The sequence below is a fragment of the Equus caballus genome, chromosome 2 (genome assembly GCF_041296265.1).
Source record: "Equus caballus isolate H_3958 breed thoroughbred chromosome 2, TB-T2T, whole genome shotgun sequence".
Classification (NCBI taxonomy): Eukaryota; Metazoa; Chordata; class Mammalia; order Perissodactyla; family Equidae; genus Equus; species Equus caballus.
In genome coordinates, this window is record NC_091685.1 from 41,393,161 (window position 1) to 41,413,070 (window position 19,910).

Consider the following 19,910-nt stretch of genomic DNA (forward strand, 5'->3'; position numbering starts at 1 on the left):
TGACCATTCTTTTTCACCATTCACCAAAATAAACTCAAAATGGATCAAAGACCTAAAGGTGAGACCTGAAACCATAAGGCTTCTAGAAGAAAACGTAGGCAGTACACTCTGACATCAGTATTAAAAGGATCTTTTCAGACACCATGTCTTCTCAGAGAAGGGAAACAATAGAAAGAATAAACAAATGGGACTTCATCAGACTAAAGAGCTTCTTCAAGGCAAATGAAGAGGACTGAAACAAAAAAAACAAGCCACTAACTGGGAAAAAATATTTGCAAGTATATATCTGACAAAGGCTTAATATCCATAATATATAAAGAACTCTCACAACTCAACAACAAAAAAATCAAACAACCCAATCAAAAAATGGGCTGGAGACATGAAAAGATTTCTCCAAAGAAGATATATGGATGGCCAATAGGCACATGAAAAGATGCTCTTCATCGCTGATCATCAGGGAAATGCAAATCAAAACTACACTAAGATATCACCTTACACCCATTAGAATGACAAAAATATCTAAAACTAATAGTAACAAATGTTGGAGAGGTTGTAGAGAAAAAGGAACCCTCATACACTGCTGGTGGGAATGCAAACTGGTGCAGCCACTATGGAAAACAGCATGGAGATTCCTCAAAAAATTAAAAATAGAACTACCATACGATCCAGCCATTCCACTACTGGGTATCTATCCAAAGAGCTTGAAGTCAGCAATCCCAAAAGTCCTATGTACCCCAATGTTCACTGCAGCATTATTTACAATAGCCAAGACATGGAAGCAACCTAAGTGCCCATCAACAGATGAATGGATAAAGAAGATGTGGTGCATAATACAACGGAATACTACTCAGCTGCAAAACAGAACAAAATCATTCCATTTGCAATAACATGGATGGACCTTGAGGGAATCATGTTAAGTGAAATAAGCCAGTTAGAGAAGGACAATCTCTGCATGACTCCACTCATATGAGGAATTTAAAAATGTGGACTAAGAGAACAGTTTAGTGGATACCAGGGGAAAGGTGGGGTGGGGGGTGGGCACAAAGGGTGAAGTGGCGCACCTACAACACGAATGACAAACATTAATGTACAACTGAAATTTCACAAGATTGTAACCTATCATTAACTCAATAAAAAAAAAAAGAAAAAGAAAAGTTGGTATAGCCATATAATGGAATACTACCAGGCCATAAAAAGGAGTCAACTACTAATACAAATAACCTGGCTGAATCTCACAGACATTATTTTGAGTGAAAGAAGCCAGATAGAAAAAAGTACACACGGTATGATTCCAGTTATATGCAATCCCAGAACAGACGATTTAATCTATAAGGACAGAAGGCAGATCAGTGGTTGCCTGCGGTTGGGAAATTGACAGCAGAGGGGCAGAAAACTTCAGGGTTCCTGCTTATGAAAGTCTCATTTTATCTCCTGTGCTCCTCACTGAATGGTAATACATTCACTCATTCTGTTTGGATGGACCTATTCCTTATGAATATATATCCGATTATGCTTAATTAACTATAATGACGATGAGGATAATAGTAACATTCACTGAGTTCTTCCCCGTGAGCCAAGCAATACGCTAAGCACTCATGTAATCCTTACAACACTCCAATAAAGAAGGCACTGTTATTATTCCTTTTTTTTTTAACAGATGAGGAAACTGAACCTGAATGAGGTTAACTTGCTCAAGATCTCACAGCTCCCATAACAACATTCACTCTAAAAGTTCATGCTCTTAACCATTACCCAAGACTTACAGTGGTAAAAGCTATCTACTAGTAGACATTTAAAAGAGGTCCACGTGTTCAGAGAGCTTTGGTTTCACAGTTCTTCTTGTCAGCCACTCAAGTTTCACCTGCCCCAGTATTTTTTCTACTGGGTAGAGAAAATAGTGGAGTGCAACTTACACTCTCTGGACTCCCATTCTAAGTCCAAGTTGAAGCGTCCTAACATCCTGCAGCTGCCAAGTGGTATTCATCAGGTTTTCCACTTCTTACTCCTAGCTCTGAGGTTATTTTCCCCAATGCTCTATCCAGTGATACCTACCTAACATATCAATCCTCTTTTTCCAATTTCTTCTCTTCCTTCCTGCACCTCCCCTGCCCCCAAGAGCTTGGATTCTATTTTTGTTTGAGAACTGGAACCCAAACCAATATCTCTTACTTATGCACTAGGAATAGTTTTTGATTATTCATTAACTCTAAACAAGAACCCAAAGGCACATAAGAACATCCTCAGCATAGAACCGCTGAAACAGATTAAATCACCAAGAAAGAAGATCAGGCAAATAGGATACACATACGGTGAGGCCATTCCTCCTCAGCCTCTAAGGCTGCACACACCAAAACCAACACAAACGACTGTATTATCATCATCAAAATTTGAGGAGGGACACAATGAGCAAACGTTTATTCAGCAAGTTCTTCAAATGATGAAAGACGACAGTATATTTTCCAGTTTTGTTTTGTTTCGCAGTGACCCTATTTGTCCCCGAGAGTTCCATATTACTCAAAACGTTGACACTTCCACACACATTCATATATCGAAACTTAGGTAGCAGTCACTTACTCTTACAAAGGAAATTCTGTGAATCTGAAGCGTTTTGCAAGGTAGGCAGGCTTTTGGAACCATTCCAACTTGCCTGTCACTAGTCCTCCGTAACTTGGGCTAGAACAGTGGTTTCACATCCAAATTGTAACTCTAGAAAACGATTTATGGTAATAAGGAACTCTGTGATCAGAAAGAACTGACAGAAAGAATTAATTCTGGTCGAGTTCTACGGTAATCTGAGCTGGAAGCTTGTTCTGGGCAGCTGAGATACAATCAGCTCAAAGACAACACCTCTGAAACAATCTTTCCTTAAACCCTGATGTCTTGCGGACTACTAACTCTTCAAGGAGATAGGCTGCGAACACCAGAAGTGGTTTCCACCTAATATCCGAGTTAACTTAAAGCGCTGCCCAACAGCTAGGAGTCTCCCCCGTAAGGGGCGTGCCAAACCGCTTCCAGGAGGGTGGGTCCAGCCTCTCAGGGCTTCAGAAAGAAGCATTTCGGAGGAAAGAGAAGTTCAGAAGGGAGGACTTCTTCCTCTGCCCTCCGCCCCCCACCTCCGCCAAGCTCAGGAAGCCTCTGGGAGGTTTTCTGGTTTTTTTCCGGGTTGAATTCACCTGTTCCGAAGGCCAGAGGCAAACTGACCGAGGTTTTGGGTTCTACAGAGAGATCGAAACACTGAAGAGGCCAGACTGTGCCCCAAACTTGAACATGACCTTGCCTCGGGGACCGTTGTACTTGACCCTCAAAGACCGCACCATCTTGGACTCCCCTAAGCTTGCGACAAAAAGTCCTGGGCTGACTCCCCTAGACACCGGGTTCTCAGCAGCTCCAGGACGGGGACTTACCACCTCCTCAGGGCCGCCGGGCCTGAGCCCTCAGGGAGACGACCCGCAACCCGGACGCTAGCGCGGGGAACACCACGGCCTCACCCTCATTGGCTCCAGGAGGCCGGAAGTGTGTGCGTCCGGCGGAAGTACTTCTCCTGCGCGCGTGGGCCCGGCCGGGACCCTCAGGTAGGCGGGGCCCCTGGCTCCGAACTCTGGGACCGACTGGTGGGCGGAGGCGAGCAGGGGACCCCAGAGGGGCTGAGGAGGTTGTCTCGGTTCTGGTCCGGGAGGGCCGGAAGATTTTCGGGGGCGGCGGGTCACGGCGACCTCTGGTCGCCCGGGCCTAGTGGAGCCCGGCCGCCGCGGGACCCGAGTCCGGGAGCTTCAAGGTCCCCCGTGGGGGTGGGATTTGGGGCGGTGGCCGGAGCTGCGCGCTGACCGCGTCCAGGTGGTTGAAGTCCAAACGCAGCTCACTTCCAGCCGGGGAAACCTGCGCTCTGCGGCCTCCCCTTTTCCGTGCTCTGGGTCTGACAGCTTCCTCCAGGGCGGGCCCGGGTGCGGGGTTATCCCCAGTAACACCCTCGGCCTCACTAGGAAAACCTCGGAAAGGCTGCCAGAGGCGCCGTGCAGAGAAACAGGTGTCCTCCTCACCCTCCGCCCGCCCCCGTGATGTCTTCCTAGAAAGAAGGGGGTGTGTTTAGGCTGCTCAAGTGGAAGTTATCTGGGCTGCTTTAGGCCAAGTTTATATATAGTACATAAAACTATTTGTTAATGGTTTCCCTTTTCCCAGCCAATTCCACCGCCAGGTGGTTTGAACTTTGAGCCTCTTGTACTCCTGATGAACAATTTCACTTTCTTCAAGTTTATGACACTTGGAACTTCAAGAATTGGAGGTTTATGTATTTTGAGACCGGTTAGCACTGTGCAGAGTTCAGAGTACTAACAGACAGGTGAGCAAGAATGAGTCCCTTCCACTCCAGATTAGTTTTTGAGCGCCATTTCTGCAGTTTCGGTAAGAGGTGCACCACCCGTATTGAGTGCTAGGTGGTGCCAGCGAGTTAATCTTTCTGGGATAAATCTCAAGTAATGTAGCGCCAGGTTAAGGCTTTTGAAGTGCCTCCATCTTCCCTGAAAATTTTTTAGAATAGCTTTACCTCCTTAAAATATGTTGTGCCTGTATATACTCATCCAGTTATCGAATATCTATTCAGTATTAAGTGCTGAGGAGGCTAGGAGAGGAATCATTTTCTGCTGTCAGAGTTTACAGTTTGGAGAAAAAGACAAACGTGCTATAATGAAATCACGTATAATTCAAGGCAGAAACAAGTCCTCAATAGAGAATAAGATGCAGTGGAAGAAGCTATCAATTCTTATTATTCATTTACCAATTTTTTTTTTTTTTTTTTGAGGAAAACTGGCCCCGAGCTAACATCCATGCCCATTTTCCTCTACTTTATATATGGGATGCCTGCCACAGCATGGCTTACCAAGCGGTGCCATGTCCACACCCGGGATCCAAACCGGTGAACCCCAGGCCTCCGAAGCTGAACATGCGCACCTAATCGCTGAGCCACTGGGCCAGCCCCTCGTTTACCAATTATTCACTACTTTCTATTGGCCCAGCATTGTGGTAGATGCTGGTGTGTAAAGAAAAATAAAATCCTACTCTCAAATAACTCACAACTAGTGATTGGGAGGGAACCAAGGAAAGTATTAGGGAGAAGGTGAAACTTGAGCTAGACCTTGAAGAATGGATGATCTGGGCTTGATGAGTAGAAAAAATGCAGGCTCAAAAGAGAAGGATGAAAGTGCATGACATGTTTTGAAACAGCAAGTAGTTCAGCATGATTAGACTGTAGGAAATTAAGCCTGAAAAGATACTTTCCATGTTATCTTGGGTTTGCCTTGACTTTTGCTGGGAAATTCAACAGATTTAAGAGTAAAATTTAATTGTATACTTCAAGGAGAAATTATACATGAAGCATAGCTATAATAAATTATATTTCTGGCTAACTTATTAATTATACATGAATCTATTATATATAAATATAGCTATAGTAAATTACACTTCTGGTCATAATGTAGCTCATTTATATTTACATATCATTAATGATCATGGATGATTTAAGCCAATTTTAAAAGATATGGTAGTAATCTTTTTAAAAAACTGATTTCATTTATCTTGAATATAATGTAAGGAATCCTCTTCATTGAAGTTCACGTATCAAATCATCTGGTAATGCTTATATGTAGGGAAATTTTAAATGCTTTAATAAGTTACCCTAGAATTTAGGTTTTGATGAATGGTTATACCTAATATTAAGCAAAATGTATTTCCTGAAAGGAATGCAAGTTTAATTTTTATAAATGGAAAAACTTAAGTGCTATAAATGATAAGGTAAATGCATACAATATCAATACACCAAAGTCAGTAGCTTTTCTCTACACCAGCAATAATCAGAAATTGTTCCCTGTTCCCAATATTAACAAAAAATACAAAATATCTGAGAAAAGCCAATGTTCAAGGCTTTGGGGAATAAAAAATAGTTTTATTTTTAAACTAAGGATCATAGAAGAAAGTCGAGATAAATGGGGAGATGTATTGCTTGATAGGAAGATTCAAATTTCAAAGATACAGATTTTCTCTGTATTAGTCTCTAATTTTAATGTAATCCCTGTCAAAATTTCAGTTGACTTTTTAAGAGAATTTGACAAACTGATTCTTAAATTCATCTAGGAGAGAAAATGCACAAGAATTATTGGGGGAAAACAACCCCACGATAATAAAGGGAACTCCTTATCGGTTATCAGTGTACACCAGCTCTAAAGCTATAGTAATTAAAACAGTGAGCTGATGCCTTATGACCAGAACGTTATCAATGAAACAGACTTGGTCTGTTTCTATTGAGTCTACATTAGAGGTGGCATAAATGAATACTGACTGGTAAACAGTGTTGGGACAACTGGCTGTCCATTTGAAAGAAAATAAAATACTGCACAGCATTAACAAAAAAGTTGCAGGTGGCTTAAAGAGCTAAATGTAAAAAATATATAACCTAGGGGCCGGTCCAGTGGTGCACCAGTTAAGTTCGCATGTTCCGCTCCGGCGACCCGGGGTTTGCCGGTTTCCATCCCGGGTGCGGACATGGCACCACTTGGAAGCCATGCTGTGGCAGGCGTCCCACATATAAAGTAGAGGAAGATGGGCACGGATGTTAGCCCAGGACCAGTCTTCCTCAGCAAAAAGAAGGATTGGCGGCAGATGTTAGCTCTGGGCTAATCTTCCTCAAAAATAAAAAAATACGTATATACATATATAACCTATAAAAGTCTTAAAATATAAAATAGTATATTTTTAAAAATCTTGAAATGGTTAGGGCTTGCCTTCATGGGTCACAAAACTAAGAAGACTTAAGGAGAAGATAGATAGATTTGGCCATTAAAAATAATAATTTAGGGGGCCAGCCCCGTGGCCTAGTGGTTAAGTTCAGTATGCTCTGCTTTGGTGGCCTGGGTTCATTTCCTGGGCATGGACCTGTACCACTTGACAGTGGCCATGCTGTGGCGGCAACCCATGTATAAAATAGAGGAAGATTGGCACAGATGTTACCTTAGGGGGAATCTTCCTCAGCAAAATAATAATAATAATAATAATAATAATTTATCATTGTGTGATAAAAAACGCCATATATAAAATTTAAAGTCTGGAGACAAGAGATAATATTTGCAACACGGCTACAAAGCCTTCATATCCATGTTATATAAATCAGTAAGAGAAAGATAATCCAGTGGAAAAATGGGCACATTTCCAAAGAAGAAATTCACATCAAAAGTTGTTCATGCCCACAACTCATTAGGTAAATGCACACAAGACCAAGAAGATAACACGAGGAGTGGTGTGAGTCTTGGCGCAGACTTGTTAAGAAGGAAAAGGAATAGTACAATGAATCTTTTTGTCAAGCAAAGTCACACCTGCTCTGTTTCTTTATAAATCTATTTCTGTATTTTCGTTTATCAAATCTGTTTAAAGTAAGATATACCAATCGTGAAGACTTCTAACTAATTTGTCAAGTCAATTAAGAAGATTGCCAGGCGTTTTTGTGAGGTGTTACTACTATATGAGTTTAAACTTTTTTATCTAAATTGAGATTTTCTTTGCACAACTGTCTTTCCCACACCTGTAGCTCAGAAAGAGTATAGCCTATTTTAAATTGCATTGGTATGTTGAATCGTTTCAAATAACTGAATATATATTGTATGTGGGTTTATTCTTCAACTTAGAGATTAAAATGGCTTCCAGAGGAAAGACAGAGACCAGCAAATTAAAGCAGAATTTAGAAGAACAGTTGGATAGACTAATGCAGCAATTACAAGATCTGGAGGAATGCAGGTAATAGTATAATTGTATGCTGCTATGCTATAAAATGGCTTTTTTTTTTTTTCTGCAGGTAGATTACAGGCTCCGTGGGTGCAAACCCATGTGTGATTTTGGTTTCCCCTATAGTGTTCTTCACAGTGCTTTGTTCTAGAAATAAACTCAGTGCAGCCTTTGGAGGCATATAAACTGGATGTGAAAGCCTTTTGATTAATTACTAAGTGTGAACTTGGGCAAAATACTTAACCCACTTATGTTTCCATTTCCTCCAGTGTGAAGTGGAAATACTAACACCTCCCTTGTCTTTAAGTATTTAAATAGTCCTGCCTGGTATCAAGCTTAGAAGGTACTACTTGAACTTCTAGTGTATGTTTTCAGCCTTAACTGCTCAAAGGACTAAGGCTGTTCTTTCTTTCTTTTCTTTCTTTCTTTTTTGCTTGAGGAAGATTGGCCCTGAGCTAACATCTGTGCCAGTCTTCCTGTATTTTCTATGTGGGTTGCTGCCACAGCATGGTTTTGACGAATGATGTAGGTCCACGCCCGGGATCTGAACCTGCAAACCCCAGGCTGCCACAGTGGAGTGCCTGAACTTAACCGCTACACCAATGGGTCGGCCCCATGCTGTTGTTTTTTTAAGAACCTTGAAAAGTTGTTATAAGTATTATAAATGAAGGGACTGACACAGTGCTTAGCCCAGAGTAGGAGCTTGATAAATGGGAGCTGTTATTTGAGGTAAATGTTTAATAAATGGGTTGTTTGATTTGTGAGTAAAAATAGCCTCTTACTCAGATGACATGTACTGCATTGCTTTTGTATTTCAAGGTGTACAAAATTTTACCTACCATCAGTGATAATGATGATCATAATAACAGCTATTTATCAAGTACCTGTTATATGCCAAGCGCTTTCCAGATTTCATTTAATGCTCATAGCAACGCTGTCGGAAGTACTGTCATTGTCTGCAGTTTATAGATAAGGGAACTGAGGCTTGGCTATGTGAAGTATCTTGCCCAAGGTTATACCATTGATTCCTAGGCTGCTTAAAGGGAAGGTATTATGTGGTTTGTTAAGGGTGCTTCATTTGGGTAAGAGAAAAATGTTTAATTATCAAAGTCACCTCACTGTAGGAAAACACCCAAACTACTAATATCCGAACACTAACACATACTAATTTTGATATTTACTTTCAACCTTTTTCCCCCCAAGACATTTTTTGTAAATATATGTATCTGAAGTCTTAGTGTGTAAATACTAAGATTGCTTTTTTCACTTGGAACTTTATATTTTTCTATATTATGTTCTCTGTACTTCAGAGAGGAACTTGATACAGATGAATATGAAGAAACCAAAAAGGAAACTCTGGAGCAACTAAGTGAATTTAATGATTCACTGAAGAAAATTATGTCTGGAAATATGACTTTGGTAGATGAGCTAAGTGGAATGCAACTGGTAAGCATAATTTACTCACATTGGTAACACAGGTTATTTTTTTCTTTATTTTTTTTCTAAGTATATTTAAGATAGAAAATGTATCCTTTTTTGGTTTTAACTTCTAGATGAGTGTCTACTTATGGATAAAACAGCATCTGCTTCTAGATCTTCATTTAGTTATGTATTTGACTCCAGTGACATGCACAGAAGTAGCAAATGGAAACTAAAATTGTAACAGTGTTTGATGAACAAAGACCTATTAATAATTAAAGATGCACCAATCAATTATTGCAATATCTGTATTCTTGTATTGCTAGGCTATCCAGGCAGCTATCAGTCAGGCCTTTAAAACCCCAGAGGTCATCAGATTGTTTGCAAAGAAACAACCAGGTCAGCTTCGGACAAGGTTAGCAGAGGTAAAGTTTCTTTAAATTGATCCACTTGCTGTGTGTGTTTCTTTTCTCAGCCCAAGAATTTGCTCATTATGTTGTTCTAAAGTTTAAAGATTGGTCAGTTGACAATGTACAACTCCAAGAGTGAACCCTAATGAAAACTATGGACTTTGGGTGATTATTATGTGTCAGTGTAGGTTCATCAGTTGTAGCAAATATACCACTGTCGTGGGGGGTGTTTATAACGGGGACGCTATGCGTGAGTCAAGGCAAGGAGTATGTGGGAAATCTCTGTATCTTTCGCTCAATTTACTGTGAACCTAAAACTGCTTTAAAAATCAGTCTATTAAAAAAAAATTGGTCGGGGGGCTGGCCCCGTGGCCGAGTGGTTAAGTTCGCGCGCTCTGCTGCAGGCGGCCCAGTGTTTCGTTAGTTCGAATCCTGGGCGCGGACATGGCACTGCTCATCAGACCACACTGAGGCAGCGTCCCACATGCCACAACTAGAAGAACCCACAACGAAGAATACACAACTATGTACCGGGGGGCTTTGGGGAGAAAAAGGAAAAAATAAAATCTTTAAAAAAAAAAAAAAAAATTGGTCGGTTGAGTTTAGAGCCACAACCCATAGTTTTCTGACGAGAAGTTAGTCTTTTGAGTAATTATTGTTGATAACGATATGTAGAGGTTTAAACAGCATATGGCAGTTTAAATTGCTACTGACCACTTCTACTTAGACTCCACCTTTAAAGTTTTACCATTTACTTCTGGAGCCCTGAGTTGAAATCCCACCTAGAATTCATTAGCAGCATTGCCTTATGCATGTGTGGCCTTTTTCATCTAAGAATTTCAAACATCATTATAAACCTGTTACTTCAGGAAGTCTGTTTATAGACTTGAATCGAATTAGGGCATTAAAAAGTTATCTGCAGCCACTGGTAATTCAGTAGCATAGAGGTTAAGAGCATGGACTTGGGTCAGACTGGCTGGATTTGTATCCCTGCTCCACTGTGGAGGTATGTGACCTTGGGGAAGTTATTTTATTCAACGTCTTTGTGCCTCAATTTCCCCATGTGTAAAAAGATGATAATGATAGTTCCTACCTCTATGGTTGTTATGAGGATTAAATGAAATAATATATGTAAAGCACATATTGTGTATAATATGTAATACGTGTAAAGCACATAGAATAGTACCAGTACATGCTACATGCTCTCCGTGTTTCTGGTGGTAGAGTTCCACCACCAGAACTTTGTAGAGTTAACCACAGTTCCAGGAGATCTGATACCGGTTATCTCATTCAAGCCTGTAGACAACACTTTGGTTCAGTGAAATGAGTTCTTAGAGGATAGCTCCTCTCTGAAGGAAGCTATTGACCTACTAATTCCTCAGTAGAGTTTATAACTAAGACAATGGTTATTATTAACATTAAGATTTATTAGAACTACGTAATGGCATTTCTTTCGTGTTTGTTTTGAATTGTTTCTATGGTTTTTTATAATATAAATCAGCTAAAGGATCTTTTTTTAAGAAATAGATCTGAAAAGCTGGATTTTATGCATAGAATGTTTTTAACTTAAATACCATATGCTTTGCATTCATCCATTATAGATGGATAGAGATCTCATGGTAGGAAAGCTGGAAAGAGACCTGTACACCCAACAGAAAGTGGAGATACTAACAGCGCTCAGGAAACTTGGAGAGAAGGTACCCACATTTAATTTAATATATTAGCTATAAAGAAAAAGTATGAAGTATTTGGTACAGAACTTCTTGATCTGTGATCTAGTTTGTGGTCCTGAGACATTCTGAATGGTGGTTCCTGGAACCGCTTGGTAACATTTGAAGCCACTCTGCTGGGCTTTGTTTTTTTAGCTGACTGCAGATGATGAGGCCTTCTTGTCAGCAAATGCAGGTGCCATACTCAGCCAGTTTGAGAAAGTCTCCTCAGACCTTGGTGAGTACCCTTTTATTTCTGAAAGCTGGCATGAATTACTGCTCCAGATTGACAGATAGCATGGGTAAGATAATATGATGGCCTTTTCTTGAGTTGAGAGGTAAAACCAGAGTTGTTTTCTGTATAAATCCCTTTTACTGGGTTTATTTCCCAATACTTTTAAATTAAAATAATTAAATTAATATAGCCTGTTTGTCAGCTGAATGTTACTATGAAAGTAAACTGAAGTTTTACATACTCTATTTCACACCTAAAGCTAGAGTAAGGATTTATAACCAGTAAGTCACCCTGTGTAGCTGAGTTGCTTGTGCAGGGGAAGGAAATCGGGATGGCACTGGGAAGGGTTAAGGGTAATGCACTGATATTAGAAGCTCATTTTACTTTCCGTTTCAATATCTATGTGATAGATTTTCCCCTCTTTACCTGGCACTGTAAATGCATTTGAAATGACCTTTTTGTTTATTGTGTGTCTTTCTCCTTAGGCTCTGGAGACAAAGTTCTTGCTTTGGCAAGTTTTGAGGTTGAAAAAACAAAAAAATGACATGGTGTGGAAGCTTGGGACATTGGTCACATTCTTGTTGTAACTGGCATTTTTCTTCTGGCGATTTTGAGTCATTGCAAAGAAATCAAGAGATTCTTGAAATGCATTAGTAAGCTAAGAAAAGGTGATAGAAAAACATGCTCGTGGCTTCTGTTTATGCCCTTCATCATTGTGCTTTGTGTAGGGCTACCTGTTTGAGTGATCCTGGACTCGTTGGGGGCACTCACTGGACCTCATTCATTACGATTTGTCTGTTTAAGGGAGAGAGAACAGAAAATAGTTTTTCTGCCTGTTTTTATTAAAGCTCCTTGTTTTTAAGTGCTGATAGTAAATGAAAAGGTGTGAATTAATGATTTTCTTCTACTCATAATTTATCCCCACTTGTTGGAGTGAATGGTTTAGCAACATCAATAGACCTCATATGTGTTCACAGAATTTTAGAGTTCTAAGTGATCTTAGAAATCATTGTCATTTTATAAACAAGGAAACTGAGGCTCAGAAAGAGCAAGTGACTTGCTTATAGTCTCATGAGAGACAGAGCTGGGGATAAGACTCAGTTTAGTGTCCATTTAGTGTCTCAGTTTAGTGTCCATTTGAATTTTATTTCTTTATTCTGTGCTGTTTTTAAAAAATAATTAATACATATTTGTGCAAGACCGTGTTTATGAAAATTCGATGTCCCAACAAAAAGTTGTCACTAAGGGACCATTCCCCAGCCTGTAAGCTCTTCGTATGAATGGGGCCCATTGTATCTCTGAGTTTTGAACTTGGAACAATAGGAGCCCTGTTGAGAGTCTCCTGAAGTAACTTAACCTCCTGCGTTGTTTCACCAGGGAAGCAATTGGAAGTGGCAGCTAGAGGCCCTCCCTGTGTGTGACCTCTTTGCTGAAACCCAGAGGGTGGTGACTGTAAACTACTATTTACTCTTCAGTTTTTGGAGAGACACAAAATAAGTTATGAGGAAAAGCAGGTTTCTCTCCGGAGTGTTTATGTCTCTCTGCATGCTCAAATATGTAGATTTCCCCATGTGCATGTATGTTAGCTTATTTCCTAGGCTCTGGCCACTTTATATTCTTTCATGTATTTCTCAGTATTCTTTTTCTTTGCACTTTATACAAATTTGAAACGTTTTTAAAGCTTCTCGTATACTGTAAACTCTATTAGGTGCTCTGCCAACTGCATAAATTAGGGGACCTCAGCTACATTAATGCCTTATTTAGAAGTTTTAATGGGTACTTTTTTATATATTCATTTATGACAGTCAAAAACTTATTGAAATTGTGACAAACCAAGAAAAAGCAAATTACCTACTATTCATCTAGGACTTTATGGTCAATCATCGTTATTTCATTATTCTATGTTTTTTTTAATCAAAGTGAAACTCATGTGACATAAAATTCACAATTCATTGGCATTTAGTACATTCACAGTGTTGTGCAACCATCACCACTATCTAGTTTCAAAACGTTTTCATCGCCCCCAAAGGAGACCCCATACCCATTAAGCTGTCCCTCCCCATTCCCTTCCCCCAGCCCTCCAGCAACCACCCATCTACTTTCTGTCTGTAGATTTACCTACTCTGGATATTTCATATAAATGGAATCATACAATATGTGACCTTTTGTGTCTGGCTTCTTTCACGTAGCATGATATTGTCAAAGTTAATCCACATTGTAGCATGTTTCAGTACCTCATTCCTTTTAATGGCTGAAAATATTCACTTACATGAATACCACATTGTGTTTATTCATTTATCTCTTGATGAACATTTGGGTTTTTTCCCATTTTTTCCATTATTAACCCCTATTGTGAATAATGCTGCTATGAACATTTGTGTATAAATATTTGTTTAAATACTTATTTTCAGTTCTTTTGGGTATATATCTAGGAATGGAATTGCTTTTTTTTTTTCCTCCCCAAAGCCCCACTGCATAGTTACATATCCTAGTTGTAAGTCCTTCTAGTTCTTCTGTGTGGGATGCCACCACAGCATGGCTTGATAAGCAGTGTATAGGTCCATGCCCAAGATCTGAACCAGCGAACCCTGGGGCCACCAAAGCAGTGTGTGAACTTAACCACCGTGCCACCAGGCCAGCCCCTGGAATTGCTATTTTTTAAGCCATAGAAAGATTCCTCCTTCCCCTCCAGTAATAGGACAAGGAATATTAGGAATATTTTGTATTTGAAAGGGGCCTAGATGAATCTGGAGTCCTTAATTTTGGTTTCCCTTAAACTTTCTATAAGGCCCACATCAGTTAAATATTTTGTAATTAATCACATTAATGTGTTCATTTTATAAGTAATGACTGGTACCCAATTTAAAATTAATCTTCCTTTAAAATTGGCCAAGAGCCAGCCCCAGTGGTCTAGTGGTTAAGTTCAGTGCACTCTGCTTCAGTGGCCAAGGTTCCATTCCCAGGCGCAGACCTACGCTGCTTGTCTGTCAGTGGCCATGCTGTGATGGCAGCCCACACACAAAAAGAGGAAGATTGGCAGTGGATGTTAGCTCAGGGCAAATCTTCCTCAGCAAATAAATAAATAAATAGATAATAAATTAAAGTGGCCAAATTGGGAGTGCCATGTCAGTCATGGCCATGTGACCTTTGTTAGGTTACTTAATCTTTTTGAGCCTCATCTTCCTCTTCTGTTGAATGGGGATAATAGGACTTACCTATCACATAGATTACTGTGCATTCCCCTCTCTTCCTTAATACAGAAAGAAGTTTTTCATTGGCACTACTCCACCATTTAACAGTTCTTTCCAGGGCCATATGATATATTTTGTTTCACAAATTTGATATTTAATTCAGAAAAATAATTTGAAAAAATGAACAATTTGAAAATTCTATACAACTATAGTTATTAAATGACTTGCAAACTGTGTTTCCTGTTCATATTTTGCTATGTTTCTAGTTTTCTGGACTTCTTGGGGAGGTCTCAGACTGCAATAACTAATGCTAAGGCAGCTAACTTTCTGACATTCTTGGGTCAAGCTAATATTTGAATGAAAAGAATTTGTCAAAGAACTGGGGATGAAGCAGGAGTAAATTCCAATGAGTAAGCATCCAACTGGGCTGTTTAATGAAATCTAATAATTTAAAACAATTCCTATGTTTCAGTGTTTTGTTTTGTTTTTATCCTGTGAGCGGTAAGATAGGTATTCTAGGTGGGTGGTAGAGGTGAAAAACAAGCAATCGAATGAGTTGTTCCCAGGAAGGAGTTGGAGTTGAGACAGATGGATTGTTCACTTTGATTGTTAGGCCTTTTACTGAAGACACTCAGCCAAAGAACAGTCATCTTAGGCAAAATAAAAGACTGCAAATCCACCGTTGGAATGGTGTCTTATTACAGTGAATGAGGGATAGTTTGAAATTATTACAGAAAAAATAAACCTGGACCATTTTGCCTAGAGCTTTTCAACCACTTTCCTGTTCGTTTTTTTCTTAGTCTATTCATTACTAAGACCAAAGAATGCTCTTCTTTTCCTCTCAAAATGTTTTCCAGCGTTAATATGTAAATTAAAACTGTCAGCATTCCCACAGACCCTCATGAACAAGCTGTAATTGCTTCCAGTCTGTCTGGCCCTGGAATTAAAAAGATTTAGAAACTGGAGAAACTAGTATTTAATATTTTCATTAAGTTGCAAAAAGCAGGTGAAAAATAGGGCTCATCTAGAATATTCCCCTAGTATGTGGCCTTTTGCCATCCTAATTTTCTTTTTGAAATCTCTCTTCCTGCTTACACTGGTAGCAAAGTGGAGAGACTGTAGTGCTGAAAGGGGCCTCAAACAGAAGGGGTCAGTGATGTTCTCAAGAGGCCACAATGGAGAGTCCAAGCAGAGGATCCTCCAGGTTGAGAGTTTTGAGGCTGTCAGTTGGAAGGCTCCTAACGCTTGGTTGTTTTTCTCTGAGAAGATCCTTACAGCCTCAGACAATGGACTACAATTAAAAATAACTAAGTACAAAATTATTTACTATAAAGGAGGTCAATGAGAACCATCAATATACTTTTGAGTTAAAAAAGAAGAAGATAATGCTGGTAAGCATTTTTTCTAAGATTGTGTATCAGCCACAGATCCTCTGCCCCCAACTTCTGGCAACTGTGACTGAACTTTTGAAGCCTTCCCACAAGAACCTCTGATTTTGTATTACAGTCATGATTTCAATACATGGGTTAAGAGCTTAAGTTATCTTAATCATGTTTATTTCTTCTAAAATGTCAGTAGGTCAGGTACTATTTTTTGTTACTGCTAAATTGTCATATTACATGGGGCCGTTCTTTCCTGTAAGAGGAGTTTAATGATTTTTTTTTTTTGGCTTCTGTGAAAACCTGGTTCCTTTAGGCCTGGCATTATTTTTCCAATACCTATAAACCAGGCCGAGTTGAAAACTGAGGCAGTTACCTTCAATGGTAATCAAAGAGATAGATAATTTAGGTAAAAGCAAATATTTGGCCTGAATTAGATTATAACTGATTGCCTTAACCCTATGATTTGACCATGATCTTAGAAAATGTGGTGCTTTTACTACTTCATCTTATTAAAAAAAAAAAAGATTGTTAGCATCTCAAATTTCACATCAAGTTGATTCTAGGTCTTGGTAAATTACACCTTAAATTTGGTTGATAAAGCTCTGAGCTTATGCTCACTTACTTAAATACTTTGTTTCGTATTTACTCAGGGAAGAAACATTTGTACTTTTGGAGCAAACAGGCAAACTCTCAGTCCCTTAGCCTCAGCCTTGTGGCATTTCTTTTCATCTTGTCTTCCAGCAGTATGAGTGTTTTATTCCTCTGCAAGAAAATACCCTGAGCAAGACTCCATATAAAGGAGTACATAATAGACACCTAAATCCGCTTTCCATTCTCAGAAAGGAAAATGTGGGCTCTGTCTTTAACTTGTGAGCTTGGATGAGAAGTGAGGGGTGTGAGTGTGTGCTCACTCAAGTGCATGCCTCTCTTCCGGGAGTCTGACAGGACTGGTGGCACGTCTCCTCCCACAAGGCACTTGTGACCTCCCACAGTGCTACTTGCCAGAGTGGGAGGCTGATTGTGCCAGGTTAATTTTGTTAAAATCAAAGCACGGGACAAACTGTGTACACTAGGTCCTTTTGGTTTGAAAAATTCAAAATGTGCTTTTCCCTGATGGGGATTAATTCTTGAAATTGAAGAGAAGAAAACATGTTTTGGAAAAATCTTAACAATGATTACTATGTGGGAACGAGGAAAGTTTCTATCTGCTACCTCTTCCGATTATAATGTCATTTTTTTCTATCATGAGACATTTACTGAGTGCTGATACATCCAGACATATTACTTATCTATTTTTTGTTAAATTTTCTAAAATGGATATTGGGTAGAGTCTTTTTTTCTTTTACCAGACTCTTAAGTGTTTATATAATTAATAGAGGTTTAGATATCCAGCTGCATCACAAGAGGTTTATTTTACAATGATAAAATTGAGTTTTAAATAGACCTAAGAATAAAAAAAAAATCTGTTACTCTATTATAGTTAGCTGGGTCCTTAGAAACATTATTTCAGATGTATATCTATATATTATAAAGAATATTATACTTAGAAATAATCCTTATCTATACAATTTGATCTAAATCATCTCTTTCATCTATAATTTTTTACCTCATCTTTTAATTAATTTGTAATCTACAAACATCATTAAAATATTTGTGTTATTAAGTTGTTTTGGAGAATATTAAATGGAGAGAAAGTTGGACTACTTCTGTAAGGGAGGAAAAATATCTTTCCTCTACCCTTTTATGTTCTTGACTGGACACCTATAACAAAAGACAGATTAACAAGGGAAAAACATTACAAATTTATTTAGTGTAAGTTTTATGTGACACAGGAAACTTCATAAGGAAATGAAGACCCAGAAAAACGGTTTTTGTGCTAGGTTTGATAAAGAGTGGAAAGTCCTGGAAAGATGTGATAGGACAAAGGCAGGCTAAGTATAGTAAGCTGAGGGAAACTTAGCAAGGCCTGTTTGTTCACATTCCTTTCTATGTCCCTTGTCATCGGAGGTAAGGATGCTCCTCTCCTCCAGGTAAAGGGAGGGCACCTCTCACATGAGAGTTTTGATCTGCTTCATGGGAAGGTCAAAAGTCCTTCCTGCACATGCCGTTTCTCAGACTCCTTCAGCTTAAAAGATTCAGTATGCCAAGGTGCCGTAGTTTAGGGTAGCGCGTCCTGAACCCCATCACTCCATTTCTAGTCCTAATTCTACCAATCTTTTATACTTAATTTTTGTCCCATTTTGTCAAGTCGCCTTTCAAATATTCATGTAGGTATTTTGTGCAGAATGGTTATTAAATGTATAAATTGCTTTGAAACTACAATATAAGGAAATGTATAAAATCTTAAAATATCTTTTAAGAATACTAAATAAAATGGAAGCATTGTGTTTGGTTTGATTAAGGGAAGCTTGTGTTCATATTCTAGTTATCTGAAGTAATGAGAAGTTAAGATCATAAAATAAAATTAACTGGGAGTACCTAATGTGGGAAAAAGCCTATAATTCTGTTACTCCTTTCTTTTTCTTTACTGGAGGTGAGATAAATTACTTTTTCTGTTATATTTCCTTTTAATGATAGAAATTGTGCTAAAGAGATCTTAGAAAAACCCAAGACATCCTAATGAAAGAATGTTATTGGGTCTGTGGGAATTTGTGTGTTAATATTATAGTCTGTCTCAGCAGGGTGTCATTAGCAGCAGAAATGGAAGGCAAATTAAAATTAGTCCCTTTATTTTTTCCTGGCACTGCAGCCCCTTTAGCATGCTGTTTCTATGTGTCTCCTACTCTGAAAAGAAATTAAATGAAAATTGCCTGCTCAAAGTTGTTTTAAAAAGTCACAAGTGTCACCTGTATGCTTGCTTGAGGACTCCCTGTCTCCTCTTCTCTGTGAGCCTGTCTTCTGCTCTTTCCTAAGAAAGCTTTTCTACTTATTAGAGAAATAAGTGTCCCTTTCTGTTCTGTCTGTACTTAGCGTCCAATTAGTAAGATGAGCAGAAATGCTCCCATGCTGAGCACTGTGCTGGGGGCATGGAAGAAGCTGACACTGCTTCATGATGCAAGCTATATAAGCACCTTTTTATATCCCAGTAGAGGTCCTCAATAGGTTTGGTCAACCCCCTGGAGCCTGTAGCTATTTCAGTCTAACTGCTCATTAAAGTCAGTCTAAGATATTGCTAAAGCCTTTGGATTCTTTTAGTGAATTGCCTCCACTTGAATTCAGCTAAAAATAGTTCACTTTCACTCTCCAGGGCTGCTCCCAAGTTACATGGACTCTTCCCTCAGCCTCACACCAAAAATGTTGATGTCCACAGCAAGACTGACTTCTTATTGAAGACTCAGGGCTATTGCTGGGAATACATGCCTAACTGCAAGAATGGGAGAAAGGAATGAACCCAGTTAAAACCGAGCCCAAGAATGTGAGCTAAGAAATCAGGACTTTGGGAAAAAACAGATTTTCTTTTCCCCTCAAATAATAAATTATTTTTTAAAAGAAAAATAAAAATGTAAATAATAATAATAAATTATGTCTAAAGATCAATGAGAGTACATAGCACTGTACCAGTCCATCCATTTGGAACTCATTGTAGAATTGGTAGCCTTGGAGCAGCTGGCAGAAGAGTGAGCATTCCTGGGCAAGGTAGAGCCAGCCCTGACAGGAAGAAACTCATCTCATGTTTGCGTAGAAGTAAGTGCAGAAAGGGATCAATTCGTTTCTGAAAGCTTGTAAAATCATTGTTGCAGCATGTGCTTCTGACAACCTACCAGTCATACACATACTGTATCCATAGACTCAATGAAAAA

General features: G+C 39.1%; 2 protein-coding genes across 9 annotated transcripts in view; one reads left to right on the top strand and one right to left on the bottom strand.

Annotated features, from left to right (window-relative positions):
* Positions 1-3,522, bottom strand: part of NMNAT1 (nicotinamide nucleotide adenylyltransferase 1) — a 28,347-nt gene extending 24,825 nt beyond the window's left edge. Inside the window, exon 1 of one of the 4 annotated variants that reach the window (XM_005607545.4) lies at positions 3,405-3,522. The gene's annotated coding sequence lies outside the window, so the exon portion shown is untranslated. Of the gene's footprint in view, positions 1-2,574; positions 2,946-3,173; positions 3,193-3,404 lie in introns of those variants that run through there. The other 3 variants (XM_070245738.1, XM_070245747.1, XM_070245743.1) reach the window with 3 other exon arrangements.
* LZIC (leucine zipper and CTNNBIP1 domain containing) lies at positions 3,455-19,630 on the top strand. 5 transcript variants are annotated; one of them, XM_014737653.3, is made up of 7 exons: positions 3,455-3,572; positions 7,668-7,776; positions 9,075-9,210; positions 9,510-9,608; positions 11,195-11,290; positions 11,459-11,540; positions 19,358-19,630. In XM_014737653.3, exons 2-7 carry the CDS (start codon positions 7,676-7,678, stop codon positions 19,438-19,440), a joined length of 597 nt encoding a protein of 198 aa, XP_014593139.1. In that variant the 5' UTR covers positions 3,455-3,572; positions 7,668-7,675; the 3' UTR covers positions 19,441-19,630. The 5 variants fall into 5 exon arrangements, with proteins under 5 accessions (XP_014593139.1, XP_070117071.1, XP_070117069.1 ...); XM_070260970.1 differs by lacking the exon at positions 19,358-19,630 and adding an exon at positions 12,023-18,511; XM_070260968.1 differs by lacking the exon at positions 3,455-3,572 and adding an exon at positions 4,177-4,336.
* Positions 19,631-19,910: the final 280 nt, after the last annotated feature.

What these genes read in the sequence shown, in the direction of transcription:
- LZIC (XM_014737653.3), top strand. Translation starts at nt 7,676, where the DNA reads ATGGCTTCCAGAGGAAAGACAGAGACCAGCAAATTAAAGCAGAATTTA. An exon ending in TCAGGAAACTTGGAGAGAAG is followed by an intron (nt 11,291 to 11,458) that starts GTACCCACATTT and finishes TTGTTTTTTTAG; the next exon opens with CTGACTGCAGATGATGAGGC. An exon ending in GAAAGTCTCCTCAGACCTTG is followed by an intron (nt 11,541 to 19,357) that starts GTGAGTACCCTT and finishes TTCACTCTCCAG; the next exon opens with GGCTGCTCCCAAGTTACATG.